This window comes from Somniosus microcephalus, chromosome 4 (assembly GCF_052327205.1).
Source record: "Somniosus microcephalus isolate GS21.2 chromosome 4, FLI_Smic_1.0, whole genome shotgun sequence".
Taxonomy (NCBI): domain Eukaryota; kingdom Metazoa; phylum Chordata; class Chondrichthyes; order Squaliformes; family Somniosidae; genus Somniosus; species Somniosus microcephalus.
The window spans coordinates 94,567,092-94,587,725 of NC_140990.1; the positions used below are offsets into that span (position 1 = coordinate 94,567,092).

The 20,634-nt window shown below is 50.0% G+C and overlaps 2 protein-coding genes across 8 annotated transcripts in view; one reads left to right on the plus strand and one right to left on the minus strand.

The window, feature by feature from the left end:
- The window catches only part of LOC147119526 (von Willebrand factor A domain-containing protein 5A-like), a 52,585-nt gene extending 39,082 nt beyond the window's left edge, over positions 1-13,503 (plus strand). For 4 of the 6 annotated variants that reach the window (XM_085985097.1, XM_085985101.1, XM_085985102.1 and 1 more), the window contains 3 exons: positions 6,200-6,324; positions 12,711-12,837; positions 13,144-13,503. In XM_085985097.1, the coding sequence (XP_085841223.1) occupies positions 6,200-6,324; positions 12,711-12,837; positions 13,144-13,223 (332 nt within the window). In that variant the 3' untranslated portion in view covers positions 13,224-13,503. The remainder of the gene's footprint in view (positions 1-6,199; positions 6,325-12,710; positions 12,838-13,143) is intronic. The other 2 variants (XM_085985099.1, XM_085985100.1) reach the window with 1 other exon arrangement.
- Positions 13,504-19,547: 6,044 nt separating this feature from the next.
- Positions 19,548-20,634, minus strand: part of LOC147119527 (uncharacterized) — a 401,105-nt gene continuing 400,018 nt past the window's right edge. For both annotated transcript variants that reach the window (XM_085985103.1, XM_085985104.1), the window contains one exon: positions 19,548-20,357. In XM_085985103.1, coding sequence (XP_085841229.1) covers positions 20,130-20,357 — 228 coding nt within the window. In that variant the 3' untranslated portion in view covers positions 19,548-20,129. The remainder of the gene's footprint in view (positions 20,358-20,634) is intronic.

The window sequence follows — 20,634 nt, forward strand, 5'->3', positions numbered from 1 at the left end:
ATATTTGTTTAATGTTTCTGCCATTTCCTTATCCCCCATAATAATTTCTCCTGTCTCAGTCTCTAAGGGACCAACGTTTACTTTTGCTACTGTCTTCCTTTTTACATACTTGTAGAAGCTCTTACAATCTGCTTTCATATTTCTTGCTAGTTTTCTCATGTTCTATTTTTTGGTCATCCTTTGCTGGTTTCTGAAACTCTCCCAATCCTCAGGCTTATTATTATTCTTCGCAACATTGTAAGCTTCTTCTTTCAATCTAATGCTATCCTTAACTTCTTTAGTTAGCCACGGTTGGATCACTTTTCCTGTGGAGTTTTTGTTTCTAAATGGAATGTATTTTTGTTGAGAATTATGAAATATTTCTTTAAATGCTAGCCACTGCTCATCTCCCACCATACCTTTTTAATCTATTTTTCCAATCTACCTCAGCCAACTCTCCCCTCATACCTATGTAATTGGCTTTATTTAAGTTTAAGACTCTAGTTTCGGACTTAGGCAAGTCACTCTCAAACTTAATGTGAAATTCTATCATATTATGATCACTCTGCCCCAGAGGATCCTTTACTATGAGATTGCTAATTAACCCTGTCTCATTACACAATACAAGATCTAAAATAGCCTGTTCCCTGGTTGGTTCCATGACGTATTGTTCTAGGAAACTGTCCCAAATGCATTCCATGAACTCATCCTCCAGACTACCTTTGCCAATTTGATTTGTCCAGTCTATATGAAGATTAAAGTCCCCCACAATTATTGCATTACCTTTGTTACAAGCTCCTACTATTTCTTGATTAATATTCTGTCCAACTTTTTAGGGGGCCAAAATACTACTCCTACCAGTGTTTTCTGCCTCTTGTTATTCCTTATCTCCAACCATACTGATTCTACTTCCTGATATCCCGAGCCGAGATCCTTTCTCTCTACTGTTCTTATGTCATCCTTTACTATCAGGGCTACTTCCCCCTCCTTTTCCATTCTGCCTGTCTTTTCTAAATGCCAAGTACCCCCTGGAACATTTAGTTCCCAACCTTGGTCACCTTGCAACCACGTCGCTGTAATGGCTATTACATCAAACCCATTTATCTCTGTTTGTGCCACTAGTTCAACTACCTTGTTACGAATGTTTCGTGCATTCCGATAAAGAGCCTTTAATTTAAATGTTTTACCATTATTCCCTGCTTTGACCTTATTCTCTGCTGCCGTTAAACTCTCTGTCCCTTCCTGTCACACTCTGCTTATTTTTATCCAAATTGCTACACTGCTCTATTGCCTTGACCTTTCTCTTTACATTTTTAAATTTTCCCTCACCTGAACCCTCCCTTTTTTAGTTTAAAGCCCTGTCTACAGCCCTAGTTATTCGATTCGCCAGGACGCTGATCCTAGCCCGGTTTAAGTGGAGCCCGTCTCGACTGAACAGCTCCCACTTTCTCCAGCACTGGTGCCAATGCCCCATGAATTGAAACCCCATTTTCCCACACCACTCTGAGCCATGCATTTAACTCTCTGATCTGCTTGACCCTATGCCAATTTGCGCGTGGCTCAGGTAGTAATCCAGAGATTATTACCCTTGAGGTTCTCCTTATTAATTTAGACCCTAGCTCCTCAAACTCCATCAGCAGAACCTCATTCTTAGTTCTACCTATGTCGTTGGTTCCTACATGGACCACGACAACTGGATCCTCCCCCTCCCTCTCCAAGTTCTTCTCCAGCCGCGAGGGGATATCCATAACCCTGGCACCGGGCAGGCAACACAGGACTCTCTTTCGTGGCTCCAGAGAACAGTGTCTATCCCCCTGACTATACTGTCCCCTACTACTACCACATTCCTTCCCTCTCTCCCCACTTGGATGACCCCCTGTACCACAGTGCTGTGGTCAATTTGCCCATCCTCCCTGCAGTCCTTTTCCTCATCCATACAGGTAGCAAGTACCTCGTACCTGTTGGACAAAGTCCAGGGCTGAGGCTCCTCCATCACTACATCGTGGATCCCCTAGCTTGCCTGACTCGCAGTCACACCCTCCTGTCCCTGACTACTGACAAACTCTAAAGTACTACTTAACCTTAAGGGTGTGACTGCCTCCTGGAACAAAGTGTCCTGGTAACTCTCCCACTCCCCGATGCATCGCAATGTCTGCAGCTCGTACTCCAGCTCAACAATTCTGAGCCGAAGTTCCTCGAGTTGCAGACACTTACTGCAGATCTGGTTGCTCGGGATCGTGATGCTCTCCACAGACTCTCACACGCTGCAGTTACGACACATCACCTGCCCTGCCATCTCAAACCTTGCTTTATTTATTTATTAATTAATTAGTTAAAGCTTTTATTCAATCGATATTTTAGTTTTATTGTTTGATTATTTTATCTAGTTTAAGTTATTAATTTAATAAGTACTGGCAAGTTACAGTTTCTCAGCTCTTAATTTAAGTCCCTTCCCTAACTTAGAGAGCAAGAAGAGCTGTAATAATCACCATGCGCTCGTACGCTTCAGTGAAGCGTAAGCTCCGATGGACGGGTCACATTGTCCGCATGCCCGATACGAGACTCCCAAAACAAGCGCTCTACTCGGAGCTCCGACACGGCAAGAGAGCCCCAGGTGGGCAGAGGAAATGCTTCAAGGACACCCTCAAAGCCTCCTTGAAGGAGTGTAGCATCCCCACCGACACCTGGGAATCCCTGGCCCAAGACCGCGCAAAGTGGGGGGGAAGCATCCGGGAAGGCGCCGAACACCTCGAGTCTCTTCGTCGGGAGCAACCGGAAGCCAAGCGCAAGGAGTGCACGTCAACCCAAGCACCCCACCCGCCCCTTCAACCACCGTCTGCCCCACCTGTGACAGAGACTGTAGGTCCCGCATTGGACTCATCAGTCACCTGCGAATTCATTTTTAATGTGGAAGCAAATCATCCTCGGTTCCGAGGGACTGCCTAAGAATAATCATCTACCTGCTCTCCTATGATGTCACTCTTTGATTTTTTGTGTTGTTGTTGAATCGGAGCCTCACCGCTGCCGTTGCTTTACTTCATGTCCATTCTCGGGCCGCTCTTCATCCTCTCACTGCTGCCGCTGCTTTAATTCAGGTCTGCTCTCGGGCCGCTCTTTATCCTCTCGCCGCTGCTTTAATTCAGGTCCGCTCTCGGGCCGCTCTTTATCCTCCCTCCGCTGCTTTAATTCAGGTCTGCTCTCGGGCCGCTCTTTATCCTCTCGCCGCTGCCACTGCTTTAATTCAGGTCCGCTCTCGGGCCGCTCTTTATCCTCTCACCGCTGCTTTAATTCAGGTCCGCTCTCGGGCCGCTCTTTATCCTCCCTCCGCTGCTTTAATTCAGGTCTGCTCTCGGGCCGCTCTTTATCCTCTCGCCGCTGCCACTGCTTTAATTCAGGTCCGCTCTCGGGCCGCTCTTTATCCTCTCTCCACTGCCACTGCTTTAATTCAGGTCCGCTCTCGGGCCGCTCGTTATCCTTTCGCTGCTGCCACTGCTTTAATTCAGGTCCGCTCTCGGGCCGCTCTTTATCCCCTCTCCGCTGTCGCTGCTATAATTCAGGTCCGCTCTCGGGCCGCTCTTTATCCTCTCTCCACTGCCGCTGCTTTAATTCAGGTCCGCTCTCGGGCCGCTCTTTATCCCCTCTCCGCTGTCGCTGCTTTAATTCAGGTCCGTTCTCGGGCCGCTCTTTATCCCCTCTCCGCTGTCGCTGCTTTAATTCAGGTCCGCTCTCGGGCCGCTCTTTATCCCCTCTCCGCTGTCGCTGCTATAATTCAGGTCCGCTCTCGGGCCGCTCTTTATCCTCTCTCCGCTGCTGCTGCTTTAATTCAGGTCCGCTCTCGGGCCGCTCTTTATCCTCTCGGCGCTGCTTTAATTCAGGTCCGCTCTCGGGCCGCTCTTTATCCTCTCGCCGCTGCTTTAATTCAGGTCCACTCTCGGGCCGCTCTTTATCCTCTCTCCGCTGCCGCTGCTTTAATTCAGGTCCGCTCTCGGGCCGCTCTTTATCCTCTCGCCGCTGCTTTAATTCAGGTCCGCTCTCGGCTGCTCTTTATCCTCTCTCCGCTGCCGCTGCTTTAATTCCGCTCCGCTCCGCTCTCGGGCTGCTCTTTATCTTCTCGTCACTGCTTTAATTCAGGTCCGCTCTCGGGCCGCTCTTTATCCTCTCGCCGCTGCCGCTGCTTTAATTTAGGTCTGCTCTCGGGCCGCTCTTTATCCTCTCGCCGCTGCTTTAATTCAGGTCTGCTCTCGGGCCGCTCTTTATCCTCTCGCCGCTGTTACTGCTTTAATTCAGCTCCGCTCTCGGGCCGCTCTTTATCCTCTCGCCGCTGCCGCTGCTTTAATTCAGGCCCGCTCTTGGGCTGCTCTTTATCCCCTCGCTGCTGCCGCTGCTTTAATTCAGGCCCGCTCTTGGGCTGCTCTTTATCCCCTTGCTGCTGCCGCTGCTTTAATTCAGGTCCGCTCTTGGGCTGCTCTTTTTCCCCTCGCTGCTGCTTTGACACGTGACTAATGGTCCCTTCCGAGCTGTACCCACTGCCCCCTCCACCCTGTCCTCACAAAACCAATGCTGAGGAGATGGCGGCCTGCTTCCTATCCAATTTTCGGGATGAGGGAATCACCCCCCTGGCATTTATTGACCGTCCCCTAGTTAAAGAGAGAACCTGCATTTATATTGCGTCTTTCATGACCTCTGGACTAATTAAGTCCGTTAGAATCTGAGACCTTCCAAACCTAATCTTAGATGCAGACAGTGGTGCCAGTCTGGCAGATTTGACTGTCTTATTGACGTTTATTCTCGGGATGTTGGCGTCGCTGGCAAGGCCCCTGGCATTTATCGATCATCCCTTAGTTGCCTCTTGAGAAGGTGGTGGTGAGCCTCCTTCTTGAACCGCTGCAGTCTGTGTGGTGAAGGTACTCCCACAGTGCTGTTAGGGAGGGAGTTCCAGGATTTTGACCTAAACGATGTAGGAACGCCGATATATTTCCAAGCCAGGATGGTGAGTGACTCAGACGAGAGCTTGGAGGTGGTGGTGTTCCAATGCGCCTGCTGCCCTTGTCCTTCTACGTTGCGGGTTTGGGAGGTGCTGTCGAAGAAGCCTTGGCGAGTTGCTGCAGTGCATCTTGTAGATGGTACTCACTGCAGCCACGGTACGCCGGTGGTGGAGGGAGTGAATGTTTAAGGTGGTGGATGGACTGCTGATTCACCAGAAAATCTCTGAGGAATCTGCCTTTTGCAACAAAAACAACAACTTGCACTTAGATAGCACCTTTAACGTAGTAAAACGTCCCAAAGCACTTCACAGGATCGATTATCAAACAAAATTTGACACCGAGCCAGAGAAGGAGATATTGGGACAGGCGACCAAATGCTGGGTGAAAGAGGCAGGTTTTAAGGAACGTTTTAAAGGAGGAGAGAGAGGTGGCGAGGCGGAGAAGTTTAGGGAGGGAATTCCAGAGCTTAGGGCCGAAGCAGCTGAAGGCACGGCCGCCAATGGTGGAGCAATTAAAATCGGGGATGTGGGAGAGGCCAGAATTGGAGGAGTGCAGAAATATCGGAGGTTTGGAGGAGGTTACAGAGATAGGGAGGGGCGAGACCTTGGAGGGATTTGAAAACAAGGATGAGAATTTTAAAAATTAAGGCGTTGCCGGACTGAGAACCAATGTAGATTCAGCGAGCACAAGGGGTGATGGGAGAACGGGACTTGGTGCAAGTTAGCACACGGGCAGCAGCGTTTTGGATGAGCTGAAGTGTACGGGAGATGGGAGGCCGGCCAGAAGTGCGTTGGAATAGTGAAGTCTGAAAGTTTCAGCAGCAGATCGGCTGAGACAGGGGGCCGATGTCACTGAGGTGGAAGTAGGCTGTCTTGCTGATGGAGAGGATAAGGGGTCAGAACCTCCGCTTGGGGTCAAATGGGATGCTGAGATTGAGAACGGTCGGGTTCAGCCTCAAACAGTGGCTAAGGGAGAGGGATGGAGTCGCTGGCTAGGGAGCGGATTTTGCGACGGGGACTGAAGACAATGGCTTTAATCTTCCCAGCTCGGGGTCAAATGAGATGCCGAGGTTACGAGATTTGTTTACCCACGAAGTGGAGTCTTTAGTAAAAAGGCCTTTCCTGCTAGCGCTGTGAACGGTGCATTCAAGGGGCTGGGCAGAGGCCAGTTCTGTCGCTCCGACTCATGATGGCCTCTTCTCTTCCCGTCTCCTTTTTTCTTTGCTCCCCTCCCAGCAGAGTCTCCGGTGATGAAGCTGATTTCGCTACAGAACGCAGACGGATCGTGGTGTCTAGACGGCAGTCTGGAGACGCTGCTGGGCCTGAAGCCTAAAGAGATCGGACAGACGATCCCCCGCCAGGTAAGGCCTCAGCGAGAACCGTGCTTATCGATTCATTTCAAGGGAAGGGGATGGAAAAGAACCAAAGCATTCATAGACGTTAGAACCGAGGGCCCGTCTGCGCTCTCAGGTGGATGCAAAAGGTCCCACAGCTACTATTGAAAGAAGAGCAGGGGGAGTTCTCCCCTGTGTCCTGGCCCAATATTTATCCCTCAGAAAATATCACACAAAAAACAGATCATCTTGTGTTAGTAGAGGGCATTCATTGGTGCAATGCATGCTGGGATAGGCCGACCACCATAGCATTCTCCAACCTCCCTCTGGTCGTGACCCCGCCATCTATGAAAGTCAGACAAGGTAAACCAGAAGGAGCTCCAAACCCCTCTCTCTCCCATCTGACCCACTATCACAGTGTCAGCCGTGGCTCGGTCGGTCTCGCTCTTGCCTCTGAGTCAGAAGGTCGTGGGTTCGAGTCCCTGCTCCAGAGACTTGAGCTCCATACTCTACGCTGACACCCCAGTGCAGTACTGAGGGAGCGCTGCACTGTCGAAAGTGCCGCCTTTCGGATGAGACATTATACCGAGGCCCTGTCCGCGCTCTCCAGTGGATGTATAAGATCCCACGGCCACTATTGAAAGTGCAGGAAGGAGTTCTCCCCGGTGTCCTGGGGCCAATGTTTCTCCCTCGACCAACAACAGTGGAAAGGACTGCCCCATTTCCTACAACAGTGACTACACTTCAAAAGTACTTTATTGATTGTATAGTGCTTTGGAATGTCCTGAGGTTGTTGAACGAAAAAAGATCTGGGGCTAAAAATTCATTAAGGCCTGAAAACGGACGCGGGGAACGTGATGCGCTAACAACCCGTGCCTGTTCAAAGTTCGCAGCCCGTTCAAAGCTAGCCTGCGCCTCTGAAAGGCAGCCTGCACCTCTTCAAGGTGAGGTGCCTTCTGGTTGGAACAAATTTTCAAACTTGTGGAAATCACACCAAAACGGCTCAACATGCCAGGGAATGGGCACCCAGGTTCTCGGACGCAGCACTGAAGGCCTCAGTGAAGGGGGTAAACACGCATAGGAGGGCCAGGAGGCCCACCAGGTACACACTAAGAAGGATGTGGGACCAGATCTCCGAAGAGGTCACTGCCAGCAGTGTCGTCCCCAGGACGTGACTCCAGTGCCGAAAGAAGTTTAATGACCTCGCACGAGTGGTCAAAGTCAGTGAATGCATCTTCAAAAGCCGTCTCCCACCAACTGCACCACTAGCCTCACAAACTGCTCAATGCACCACACCCCCATCAATCATCTACCAAGCACGAAGCTCACCTCACCCGCACACATTTACCACTGCTGTAAGCCTCACACCCACGTCTCATAGCTTGAACACACTGTCGGGTAATCAACCATGACAGGCATATCACCCAAACACATTGCACCACACTCACTGACACACTTCCCTTTCTCTTGCAGGAAAAGGTGGCACATAACCAGCGCCAGCAGAACCTAACCGGCAGGGGACAGACTCGCCTGCATCACCTCACCCCCATGGAGGAGACGGTGCTGGCCCGTGGCCAGTGGCGGGGCTGAAAGAATCGAAGATGCCGGTATCCTCATACGTTATCGACCTTCTAACATCCCACTTTCCCCTCATCCCACAATCTCTTCTGATTTACAAGCTGCATATGGTGTGAGCATGCACCTCTTGCTTTATCCGCGCCCCCCCACTCCCATCACCACTTGTGCCTTTCTCCTTTCAGACACCCAAGTAGTGGAACGTGCCCAGCCAGTGCCTGATGAAGACGAGGGAGAGGAGAGTGAAGAAGAAACACCAGCTCGGATATCAACACTCCGCATACTTTAGAAGATAGGTTAGACGCGTGATCTGCACGGGTTGAGACACCGGGCACAAGTAGGCTGCAGCCAGATCAGAGGAAAAGGGTAGTGAAGGTGCCAGCTCCCCGGAGGGCGAGGTCGCACACGAGTTCTGCTGCACAGGACTCAGATGAGGACTTTGATGGGGCAGCCTACAGAAGAAGGCTGATGGGCATGCGCGCGGAAATGCTTGGTGCAATGGCAGGCCTGCCAGAAAGCCTGAATGTCAAGGAGCTTGAAGGAGTCCAGCTCCAAATTGGCACAGGGCTTTGGGCAGAGCTTTCCTGCGTGGAAGGGGCGGGCAGATCCATTAACGCACTCGTGGACCCAACCATCATGCCGTGTCTGATGGCCGAACTCTCAGCTTCCATTGCAGCAGCAGCCGCTCAGCGTCTGAGTGCTGCAACGGAAGTCATGCAAGCTCAGCTTGCCACGCATGCACAGACTGCTGCCATCATGGCTGGGTTTAACAGTGTTGAAAGGGGCTTGCAGGGTGTCACAGCAGTCCAGCAATCTGTCCTCCAGCAGATTACTGGGATTGCTGAGGCGCTGCCCCGGCAGAGTGGTAGCTGCTCCGTGGAGGCCGAACCTGCTGTCCTCTCTCAGGACGACAGCATTTGTTCTGCCACGCTGCCAGTGCCCTCGCGGCTGCCTGTCAGCCAGCCAGCCCAGATTGCTGCCGCGCATGCTGAGGTGGTGCAGTCCGCAGCCGGGCCTATTAGGCCCAGAGCTCCTCAAGGTCGTCCTGCAAGGCCATCTGCAGTCTCCTCCACTGAAAGTCAGCAGCCTTCCACCAGCCATGCTGCAGCCACTGGGGTAGCACTGCGTAGCAGCACTAGGAGAGGCAAAGCCACACGCAAGACGAGCACTAAGGGAATGCACAAGGGTGAATAGTTGATTTTTTGACGTAATATTGGATGGATTGATGTATAAAGTTGGAATTGGAATGTTTGGTTTGTAGAGGCCTTTATTGCAGCATCGTGGCCAAGAGGACGCTGTGATGGTCAGTAACAGAGGGAAGGAGAGGCGTGGGACTAATGTTGATTGGGGAATTGGGGGTGCGGTCACTGATACCTCAGGCGGATGATTCGATCCTGGACATCCTGCCCAGAAAGGGCTGTCAGGCTTGCCACCAACCTTTCACTTCCTCCTCCTCCTCTTGTTCTGCTTCCTCCTGTTCCTCCTCCTGAGTTGGTGGCCATACCCTGGTGGCAGGGGCTGTACCCTCATGATGGCCAGCTTGTGGAGGATACAGCAGATGACAATGAATCGGGGGGGGACACACTCCGGTGAGTACTGCAGGACTCTTCCAGAGCACCAAAGGCAACGGAACCATTGCTTGAGCAACCCCAATCGTCTGCTCGATGATGTTCCAAGTGGCAGCATGGCTCTCGTTGTACGCATGTTGGCCAAGTGTGGTTGGGTTGCGGAGCGGAGTCATGAGCCAGGTGGTCAAGGGATAGTCCTTGTCGCCCAGCAGCCAGCCTCCGGTTTGACGTGGTGGCGCAAACGCTGAGGGCACAGCGGACTGTGTAAGGGTTTGGGGGCTTTAAACTGGTTTAAAGTAATTTTCCTGGTCTTGCAGCCTTTGCCTGCACCCTCATACCAATTCCAATAAAACCAATTTTAAAACAGCGGTTTCGAATCGCTACCCCACCTTCCAGTTCTGACTGCAGGGCTTATAATTATTGATATTAAAACAGACACGTAGTTTGGATGAGAGAAAAAAATCAAGTTTTATTAACTAAAAGAAACTATAATCAAAATATCAAACTATACCACACGAACACAGTAATTACAGTAAAACTATATAACGGAGTTGCAGACGGCGAAAACGAGGGATACAATGGCTACAATGTTATTTAAACAATCTTAGCAATTCCCTTAAATCACCACCCCAAACTCCTGCTAGGTTGCCTTGTTGAGGAGTCAGAACACCCTGCTCACCTTTGATCCAGCGAAGAGAGAGAGAGCGATAGCTTCTCAGCCGCTATCTTTATACCTGGTGAGACCCCTGCCGTTCTGCCTTGCAAGGGCTGTGTGCAAAATTCCCCACCCAAAAGGGTCCAATACACAGCTGTGATTGGCTAACTCAAAGCGGTTAGACTGGGTTAATGTGTCTTCCGGAGCTCCCTGGGCTGAAACAAAAGGGAGATACAACTGCTCTATTGTCCAGTGCTGGGTGATTTAAAACCCATTCAAATGTTAAACGTTTCCCATTCAAGGTACAAAAGTCTCTTCTGCAGTTTAGATGTATCCACTCGATATACAAACAAATGCTAATAGCATTCAATTGCTTTGTAAACAAAGCATTGTCCTTTGTCTTCGGCCATGTGGTGACAGCCATTTTTATCCCTGGAAATTTAAAAGCACATCGCCCAGGGATTCTTTAATCAAAAAAATTGATCTTCAGAACTGTAAATTATTGTGAATTCTTACAACTGGCGCAAGAGTAAAAGCATCATGACTGCTGCCAGGAAACTGGCCATTGACCATCATGATGGTTCTGAGCATGGTCGCACAGCAACTGCATATTCATTGAGTGGAAATCTTTGCGGTTGCAATACATCGCCGAATTTAGAAGCGGTACCCGCAAAGCCACGTGCATGCTCCGCCTGCTTCTCTCTGTTCAGAGAGAAGACAATGAAGCCCCCTCTCCTGGCGTAAAGAGCGTTTGTTACCCCTCTTGTGCAGCAGTGGACAGCGAACTGGGAGGTGTTACAGGTGTCGCCCGCTGGAAGGATCCCGACGCGAAGACATTCAGGGCTATGGTCACCTTCACAGCCACTGGCAGCACTGTCCTTGCCCTGGTGTGAGGCTGCAGATCTGGTTGCAAGAGGGTGGCAGAGTTCTGCGAGCACCTCCTTCGTAAAGCGCAGACGCCTCACACACTGCTCCTGGCTGAGGTTAGAGGGTTGCTCTCGGAAGACCCTGCGTGGGTAAGGCCTCCTGCTGAGAGCCCTCCTCCCCTTCCTCCCTCTACGAGCAGCTTGTCCTCCTCTCCGCTGCCTCTGCTCCAGCTCCCTGTCATGCTGTAGGCCAAGGGGGGAATGGGAACTAGAGCCTCCATGACTGAGAGCAAGTGGTCTGGCTAGAACCCTTGAAGTCAGAGCAAGGCCTGCTCCACTTGCAACAACCCTCCCTGTCACCTCCCCAACTTTAAACAGCTCCAGAAAGCTCCAAACACTCCTACAAACTAACAGAGAGCCAGTCGAAATGAAAAAGCAAGTTACCTGAAATTTGTTCATTATCCCTTTAAATAGCACAGGTGGGGGAGGGGGGGGGGGTCCTTGCTGCTGCTGAACGCATGTTCGGCTGTGCGAGGTTAAGAGAAGTCGTTGGCCTCCAGTGACGATGGCCAAAGTGGCAGTGCCGGCATCAAATCAGTGTTGCACGCTCCTAACGCCCGCCCTTCCGCCATCACCAAAATGGCGTCCGGCGCAGACCGCACCAAAAATGTGTGCGCGCTGCTCGGACACCATTTTGGTCACGATTCGGCCCCCGTAGCGTCCAAACAACAGGCACTAGGCAACGAATTTTAAGCCCCTTGCTTTTATACTGCGCTTTTCACCACCTCAGGACATCCCAAAGCGCTTTACAGCCAAAGAAGCACCATTTTGAAATGTAGTCACTGTTGTAATGTAGAAAACGTGGCAGGAAATTTAAACACCGCAAGATCCCACAAACAGCAATGTGATAATGAGCAGATCATCAGTTTTTAGTGATGTTGATTGAGGGATAAATATTGGCCCCAGGACACTGGGGAGAACTTCCCCCTGCTCTTCTTCCAATAGTGGCCGTGGGATGTTTTACGTCCACCTGAGAGAGCAGTCGGGGCCCTCAGTTTAAGGTCTCATTCGAAAGACAGCCCCTCTGACAGTGCAGCACTCAGTACTGGCACCGGGAGTGTCGGTCCTGAATTACGGGGCTCGAGTCTCTGGAGTGGGGGTGCTTGAACCCACCACCTTCTGATTCAGAGGAGAGAGTGAGACTCACTTTTCCACAGCTGACACAAGGGACATTTCTCATTTGTGCCTCAGTTTCTAAGTTTTCACGACCTGTAGCAGCAGGCCTGAGGTCAACTCAGTGAACTCAGTCCCAAACGCAACCCTTCCCTCTCCTCATCTCCCAGACCCCGATACGACCTAGAATACCCGGTCATCCCCACCCGGCAGTCACTACCCGTGCCCTACAGCCTGGTCCCATGGGGGAGGAAAGAGCAGAAATCAGGGCCACGAAACTAATCAACGGAACATTGTAGAGGGAGCTTTACTCTGTATCTAACCCGTGCAGTACCTGCCCTGGGAGTGTTTGATGGGGCAGTGTAGAGGGAGCTTTACTCTGTATCTAACCCGTGCAGTACCTGCCCTGGGAGTGTTTGGGACAGTGTAGAGGAGCATTACTTTGTATCAATCCCCTGGCATCCCCTGTCCTGTCCATCTTTAATGTACAATATGACTGTTCTATATACGTGACTGGTTTGACCCTGTTCTCCTGCCTCGCCTCTCTCACTGATGCTTCTCTCTGTCCCTTTTAAGGATATTGACCAGACTCTGTGGGTCACGGTCCTGGCGGTGATTTGGCTGCACGCATTTGGTGCCGACACGAAAGATGAGTGGGAGCTTCTGGTGGACAAGTCGGTGTCCTGGATCAAGGCCAACGCAGGTGAGGTCGGAGGTCGAGGCCAACTCAAGGAGGCCATTGTATTGATCTCATTCAGCACTCGGCACAAAGTCTTCTCTGTCCCTCTCCCTCACGGAGATATCTGTACACTGAATGGTGTCTCTCAGTCCCTCTCCCTCAGGGAGATATCTGTACACTGCCTGGTGTCTCGGTCCCTCTCCCTCAGGGAGATATCTCTACATTGACTGGTGTCTCTCAGTTCCTCTCCCTCAGGGAGATATCTGTACACTGACTGGTGTCTCTCTAGCCTAGATTAACAGTCATTTTAATTCTTGTGTCCTACTCCAGGTCCTGACCTCGGGGGATGTGTGAAAGCTGGAAATGACCTGCTGAAAACCTCGGTCAATCCACACGTGTTTGGACTGTGAAAGAACTTTGAAAGAATAAGAAAAAGGATCAAATTAATACTTTCATTTTGATTTGACAACCATAGGTTGTTGTTGGTGCATAAGCATGGATTCTTGCTCACCGTCTCTCTCTCTCCATCTCTCTGTTTCATCGGGATCTTGGTCTAAAAGTACTCAAGCGCTGCTAAGGAGTTTGTTTCTTGGAACATTTGATATGTTTTGTAAATTGAAGAAATGCATTGCTATTTCATCGCTTTGTGTAATCATCTCATTTTCAAATAAATTTGACTGCTTAATTTAACCTGACTGTTTTTGGGTCTGACTGTGTGGTGGTTGTCTGCATTCAGAGTCGACCAGGGTGCAGTGGGCAGCAGGTGTGCTCTCGTGTATTAAGTTGTTCAGTTTGTTAATTGTGGGGTGCAGCATCTCGATGAGGGCTCCTGTCTTTGAATTGTCAACGTTTGCAGGCTGAAGAAAGTAGATGAAATTCATGAACGTTAACGGTTGAATACTGAGGCTGCGCATGGGCAAAATATCATTGCTAACGCAGTCAGATGCCATAAACAAACTCTGCACAAGACAAGCCAAGGGTTCGCTCGCTATCTACTTGAGCGTTGGGAATGGTTAATAGCTCAATACACCTAGATCCCGGGTGTCGGCTCGTAGGCGACTTGGACTGGGATCTTCCATTTCCCTGCTCTTGCTGCGAGCCCCAAGGACAAATCAGGAAATTGATTACCCCATCTCATAATTTTGCGACCATTAAAGGAAGTTGGTGGAAGTTCAAGGGCTGGGGTGGGTGGACGGAATTTCCTGATATACTCTCCTGTCCTGAGTCGGGGCAGAATATTTTATCCCGGTGTTTTTCTGCTGACCAGTATTGATGGGAAGAGTTTTGTTGGTGCACCAATTCTGGAAGAATTCCCCTGCACTATTATTTAGGTGTCAGCCGTGGCTTGGATGGTCTCAGTCTGTGGGTACAAGAGCAGGTCAGAGGCTAGGTATTCTGCGGCGAGTGTCTCGCATCCTGACTTCCCAAAGCCTTTCCACATCTACAAGGCACAAGTCAGGAGTGTGATGGAATACTCTCCAGTTGCCTGGATGAGTGCAGCTCCAACAACACTCAAGAAGCTCGACACCATCGAGGACAAAGCAGTCCATTTGATTGGCACCCCATCCACCACCTTAAACATTCACTCCCTCCACCACCGGCGTACCATGGCTGCAGTGTGTACCATCTACAAGATGCACTGCAGCAACTCGCCAAGGCTTCTTTGGCAGCACCTGCCAAACCCGCAACCTCTACTGCATGGAAGAGCAAGGGCATCAGGTGCATGGGAACACCACCACCTCCAAGTCCCCCTCCAAGTCACACACCATCCTGACTTAGAAGCATATCGCCGATCCTTCATCGTCTCGGGGTCAAAATCCTGGAACTCCCTCCCTAACAGCACTGTGGGAGTTCCTTCACCACACAGACTACAGCTGTTCAAGAAGGTGGTTCACCCCCCCACCTTCTCAAAGGCAATTAGGGATGGGCAATAAATGCTGGCCTTGCCAGCGACGCCCACATCCCAGGAAGGAATATAAAAAAAACCTCTCCTCCTGAGTTAGAAGGTCGTGGGTTCGAGTCCCCACTGCCGAGACTCGAGCCCCATAATCCAGGGCCGACACTCCAGTGCAGTGCTGAGAGTGTGCTGCACTGTTGGAAGTGCCGTCTCTTGGATGAGACGTTAAAACTGAGGCCCCATCTGCCCTCTCGTGGACGTAAAATATCCCATAGCCACTAATTTAGAAGAGCAGGGGAATTCTCCCCGGTGTCCTGGGGCCAATATTTCTTCTTAGGCAGTCCCTCGGAACCGAGGATGACTTGCTCCCACACTAAAAATGAGTTCACAGGTGACTGATGAGTCCAATGCGGGACCTACAGTCTCTGTCACAGGTGGGGCAGACGGTGGTTGAAGGGGCGGGTGGGTGGGGTGCTTGGGTTGACGTGCGCTCCTTGCGCTTGGCTTCCGCTTGCTCCCGGCGAAGAGACTCGAGGTGTTCGGCGCTTTCCCGGATGCTTCTCTTCCACTTTGTGCGGTCTTGGGCCAGGGATTCCCAGGTGTCGGTGGGGATGTTACATTTTTTCAAGGAGGCTTTGAGGGTGTCCTTGAAGCGTTTCCTCTGCCCACCTGGGGCTCTCTTGCTGTGCCGGAGCTCCGAGTAGAGCGCTTGTTTTGGGAGTCTCGTATCGGGCATGCGGACAATGTGACCTGTCCATCGGAGCTGATTGACAATATTTATCCTTCAACCAGCACCTAAAAACTGATGATCTACTCATCATCACATTGCTGTTTCTGGGATCTTGCTGTGTGCAAATTGACTGCTGGATTTCCTACATTACAACAGTGACTACACTTCCAAAAAATTCTTCATTGCCTGTAAAGCAGTTTGGGACATCCTGAGGTGGTGAAATGCAAGACTTTCTTTCCCCTCCAAGTCACCCACCAAAGTCCTTTCTATTGGAGAAGACCAAGATGGCGGATGGGTCACATGACCGCCCTTGCGGCCTCTGAACGATCGCACAGACTAGAAGCGCATCTGACATTCCTCTTCCCGTTTGATCCGTGGCATCTCGGGCAGTCCCTGTCTAGGGAATCTGGCCTGCGATGGGAAGTAAGTGGGATAAAGACTGACCCTTATGCTGGTCGAGAGAACATAGGAACAGGAGGGGGCCATTCAGCCCCTCGAGTCTGTTCTGCCATTCAATGGTTGATCTGTATCTTAACTCCATCTCCCCTCCTCGATTCCGTAACCTTTAATACCCTGGCCTAACGAAAATCTATCAATCTGTTTTGAAATTTTCAACTGACCCCCAGCCTCAACAGATTTTTTGAAGGAGAGGTCAAGATTTCCACCAGCCTTAGTGCGAAGAAGTGTTTCCCGACATCACCCGATTGGCCAAGCTCTAATTTTAAGATTATGCCCCCTTGTCAGGCTGTTTCACACATGGACAGTGAACGGCCCTTTGATTGCCATTCTCACTACAGGAAACTCTCGTTTAAACGGCAACTAAATATCCAGAATTCTCTATTAACCGGCAAAATTCTCACTCCAAAAACAACACCTCAATAACCGGAAATGTTGCTGAGTCCGAGTCTCCCGTGGTGGCCGAGTTAGTCAGTGGGGGTAGTTCTCCAAACTGCCACTACTCGGCTTCTTGGCGCTGTCGGAAGTCAGAACACCTCAATATCCCTGTAACAGGAGTCTGACTCTCCCGCGCTGCCGGTAGTCTCTTCTGATCTGCCATTTTACAGGGGTACTGTGTGTCTCCCACGCTGCTGGTAGTCATTGCATTGTATTATGGAAATCCCAAAAGTTGGTCCAAGCAAAAGGGAGAGAGTGGTGTTAACTTTAAAACATAAAATCGAGATATGCCAACGACTAGAAAGGGGAGAGAATGAATTCAAAATCGGTTCGTCAATAATCTACGACATCAAATCCCAGAAGGATAAGCTGCTCAAGTTTTATTCAAGCTCGGAGACATCCAAGAGTGTAGAGAAACGGCGTACGCTTCGTAAGCCTAAGCTTGAAGAGCTGGATACCGTGCTTTATGAGTGGTTTTCTCTTAAGCGTTCAGAGGGCATTCCAATTTCCAGACCCATGCTAATCAAGAAAGCGAAGGATTTCTACGCAAAGATGGAGCTCACTGACAAGTGTGCTTTCTCCGAGGGATGGCTAACGTGCTTCAAGATATGGCACAGGATACGACAACTCGATATTTCCGGGGAGAAGAAATCAACTGATCACGACGCCGCCGAAGAATACTGCGATTATTTCAATCGGAGCAACATGATTTGTCGCCAGCACAGATATACAATGCCGATGAAACTGGCTTATTTTGGAGGTTTTTGCCAGAATCAACGCTTGCTGGGGCTAGTGAGGCTAATGCTTCAGGTTACAAGAAAAATAAAGATCGTGTAACCGTGCTAACATGTGCAAACGCTGCTGGATCACACCGGGTTAAACTTCTTGTTATTGGGAAGTATAAAAATCCCTGTGCATTTAAAAATGTGAGGCACTTACCTGTTGAGTATCAAGCTCAAAGAAATGCTTGGATGGATAAGGAAATCTTTTCGAATTGGTTCCATCATCTGTGAGGGAACATTTCCGTAGAATAGGGAAACCTGAAGATAGCAAATGCATTTTATTGCTTGATAATTGTAGAGCCCATCCGCATGAATCCAAGTTGGTTTTGGGAAATATTTTCACCATTTATTTGCCACCAAATGTAACTTCTCTCATACAACCCATGGACCAGGGCGTTATCCAAAATCTCAAGTGGCATTACAAGAAAGACTTCCTACGTAAACTGATGAGCCAAGATGACAATATTCACGCATTTCAGAAGGAATACAATCTTAAAGATGCCATCTTTAATGCTGCATGTTCCTGGAACTTGGTGAAAGGTCACACTTTGAGACAAGCCTGGTGCAAATTGTGGCCTTCTGTAATGTTTGCTGAAGGTTCTTCTTCAGAGGAGGAATTTCATGGGTTCAGTGTTCATCCGAGGAGGACTACAGTAATGGAAATGGCTGGCATGGTGAAAAATATAGGCCCAGCAAACCCTCTACGTCACCTCAGTGAACGTGATATTGAGCAGTGGGTTGATGCACATAGAGAAGTTGCTGTTGTGCATGTGCTAAGTGACGATGAAATAACTGAGAATGTTTCGAATCCAAAGAAAAGGAGTGAGATGGAAAGTGAAGAGGATGAGATTTCTGAAGAGATGATTTCTTGGGCTAAAGCTGCAGAAGATTTTGTTTCATTACTTAGATTTGCTGAAAGCCATTCTTGCTACTCTGCCCAAGAAGTTATGCACCTCCATATTCTGCATTCCACCTTTCTACAAAGAAGGCAAGAGTCCACTAAGCAAGCAGACATCCAGGACATGTTTAGGAAAGCTTCCAAAAGAGTTGAAGCAGTGGAAGTGCCTGAAGAATCTGTTGAAGTGCATGATCCTGATGACCCAGCTGGCATGGATATTCCTCATGAACCAGCTGACTTGGAATAAGTGTACAGTCAACTACAGTTCTGTATACAGTCATTTACTGTATAAGTTTTGTTTTACTGTTAAGTAATTAAAGAGTTATGGATTACCCTCAACTGGCACTACTGTACTTAATCAAGCATCTTCCACCATCCATTTAACACATTCTGTAGGTGAGTACCCAATTACTGTGTACTGCACATTTCTTGATTTTTTTAATTTTTCTTTGTTAAAAATAGCCTCGGTAGATAACCCTCTCTGTCATCCAGAATTTTTGATCAACCGGCAGCACGCCGGTCCCGGATACCAAAGAGTTTCCTGTATTAGACGCGACCTCAGTTTTCTCGCTTAAGTTCGTCCGACATGGGAGGATGTGTGGAATATAAACCATGGGAGATGCCTCCTCACTTGGATACGGGTTCCACGGACTTGGGGCGCCCTCCTGTGCTCTCTCTGGGGCTGGATTTGATCCCAGGTCCCAGAGTGTGAACGCTCTATATCCGACCCCACTGCCCCCTACCCAGTCCCCTGAATCTGCGAGGAATTTCTCCTTTGACCATTTTTAAGGAGCGGTTTTGTTGAGTTTAAGTGCATGGAGTGACCGTACGTGACCTGCTCACCAGGCAGTCAGGGCCAGAATGTGCAGGGAGAACAGGGATCATTTCACTTCATGTTGTCCTGTGTTCACACCAGTAGATGGTACTGCTCCATCAATATTAACAGTCCCCTTTGTGTGTGAGAGAGTGAGAGAGAGAGAGAGAGAGAGAGAAAAAAAGACTTGCATGTCTACAGCACCTTTCACGACCTCAGAACATGCCAAAGCGCTTTACAGCCAATGAAGTACTTTTGGAGTGTAGTCACTGTTGTAATGTAGGAAATGCAGCAGCCAATTTGCGCACAGCAAGCTCCCACAAACAGCAATATGATAATGACCAGATCATCGATTTTAGTGATGTTGATTGAGGAATAACTCCCCAGGCTCTACTTCAAAATAGTGCCATCGTCTCAGCCAAAAGACGACACCTCCAACAGTGCAGCGGGTCGGTACTGCACTGGAGTGTCAGCCTAGATTTATGTGCTCAAGTCTCTGGAGTGGGACTTGAACCCACAACCTTATGACTCACAGGTGAGAGCGCTACCCACTGAGCCACGGCTGATAGCAAGAGGAAAGATGCAAGATGGAGAGATGGGTAGATACATAGAGATAGATCGATCTAGAGATGGATAATAATACCATAGACCGTTGTTTACTGGCTCCTCACCCCCATCCCACAGACAGATACTCTCCAGCTAAAATGAACAGACAAGAATTGCCCTTTTTCCAAAATGTTTAATATAAATTATAAAATATATTTTTGTTTTAAAAAAACACCTCTCTGGGGAAGATGACTCCTCACTTGGATACGGATTCCAGAGACTCTGGGCGCCCTCCTGTGCCTCAGCCAAGCGACCCTTCTTCAATCCGCCAGCCCAGACAGCGTCTGCAGACAGGATGCTCGACCAGGATTGTTCCATCAGAGCCGGGCTCCATCCCGCCCTCTCTGGCGATATCCGCCATGGCACACTCTTTCGGAGGAAGCCGAGGAATGTTCTCCCGCTTCTATCTAGCCTCGTTGTCGTTGGCACTTGGGAAGGCACGGGGGGGGGGGGGGGGGGGGCACAGGTTGGCGATGGGAAGGAGGTGCAAAGATGGGCGTCAGAGAACTCAAACTTGGGAGAGGGGTAGCAGCTTTGGGGGGGGGGGGGGGGGGGAAAGAGTGGTTGATGATGGGGTCGTCTAAATAGAAACACAAGTTCCAGAAGCCTAAGTTTGTCCTGTCCGACCGGTTGGCGGCAATTTTGTGACCGTCCCCCTTGGCAGAGTTCAAAGGTCGCGCACCCCCTCCAATCCCTCAGGCCTCCTTCCGTTGCAACAGGCACATGAGCAGCAGCAGCCCCAGGGGGATGAAGAAGATGGAGGTCACGAAGAATCGCGTGATGCTCTCCCGGCGGCAGGCCGACAGCACCAAGGTCCGCGTCTGCTGCGCCAGCCCGGGGAAGGCACGCTCCTTGCTCGGCGAGGCCTCGGATCTCACGCCCACTCGGCCCAGCACCAGGGGTCGGATTTGAGACATGCTTTCCTGAGGAAGAGCGAGAGAAAGAGCGAGGCGTCATTCATTCGAAGAATTTCAGCTCCGCACCGCTGCCCAGTGTCAGACTCGGCCGTTCCCGCTTCAGACCAAAAAGGCAGCCATTTGTAACATAGAGATACCCGACAGGATCAGAAAATACTGCAGCCACAGTATCTGCAGCCTCCTCACTGACTTCTGTGTCAACACCCAATTTATGCTCATCAGTGAGAAACTTCATCCCCCTCTGTCTAGTCCTTTGCTTGGCCCCAGATCCCAGAGGGTGAAA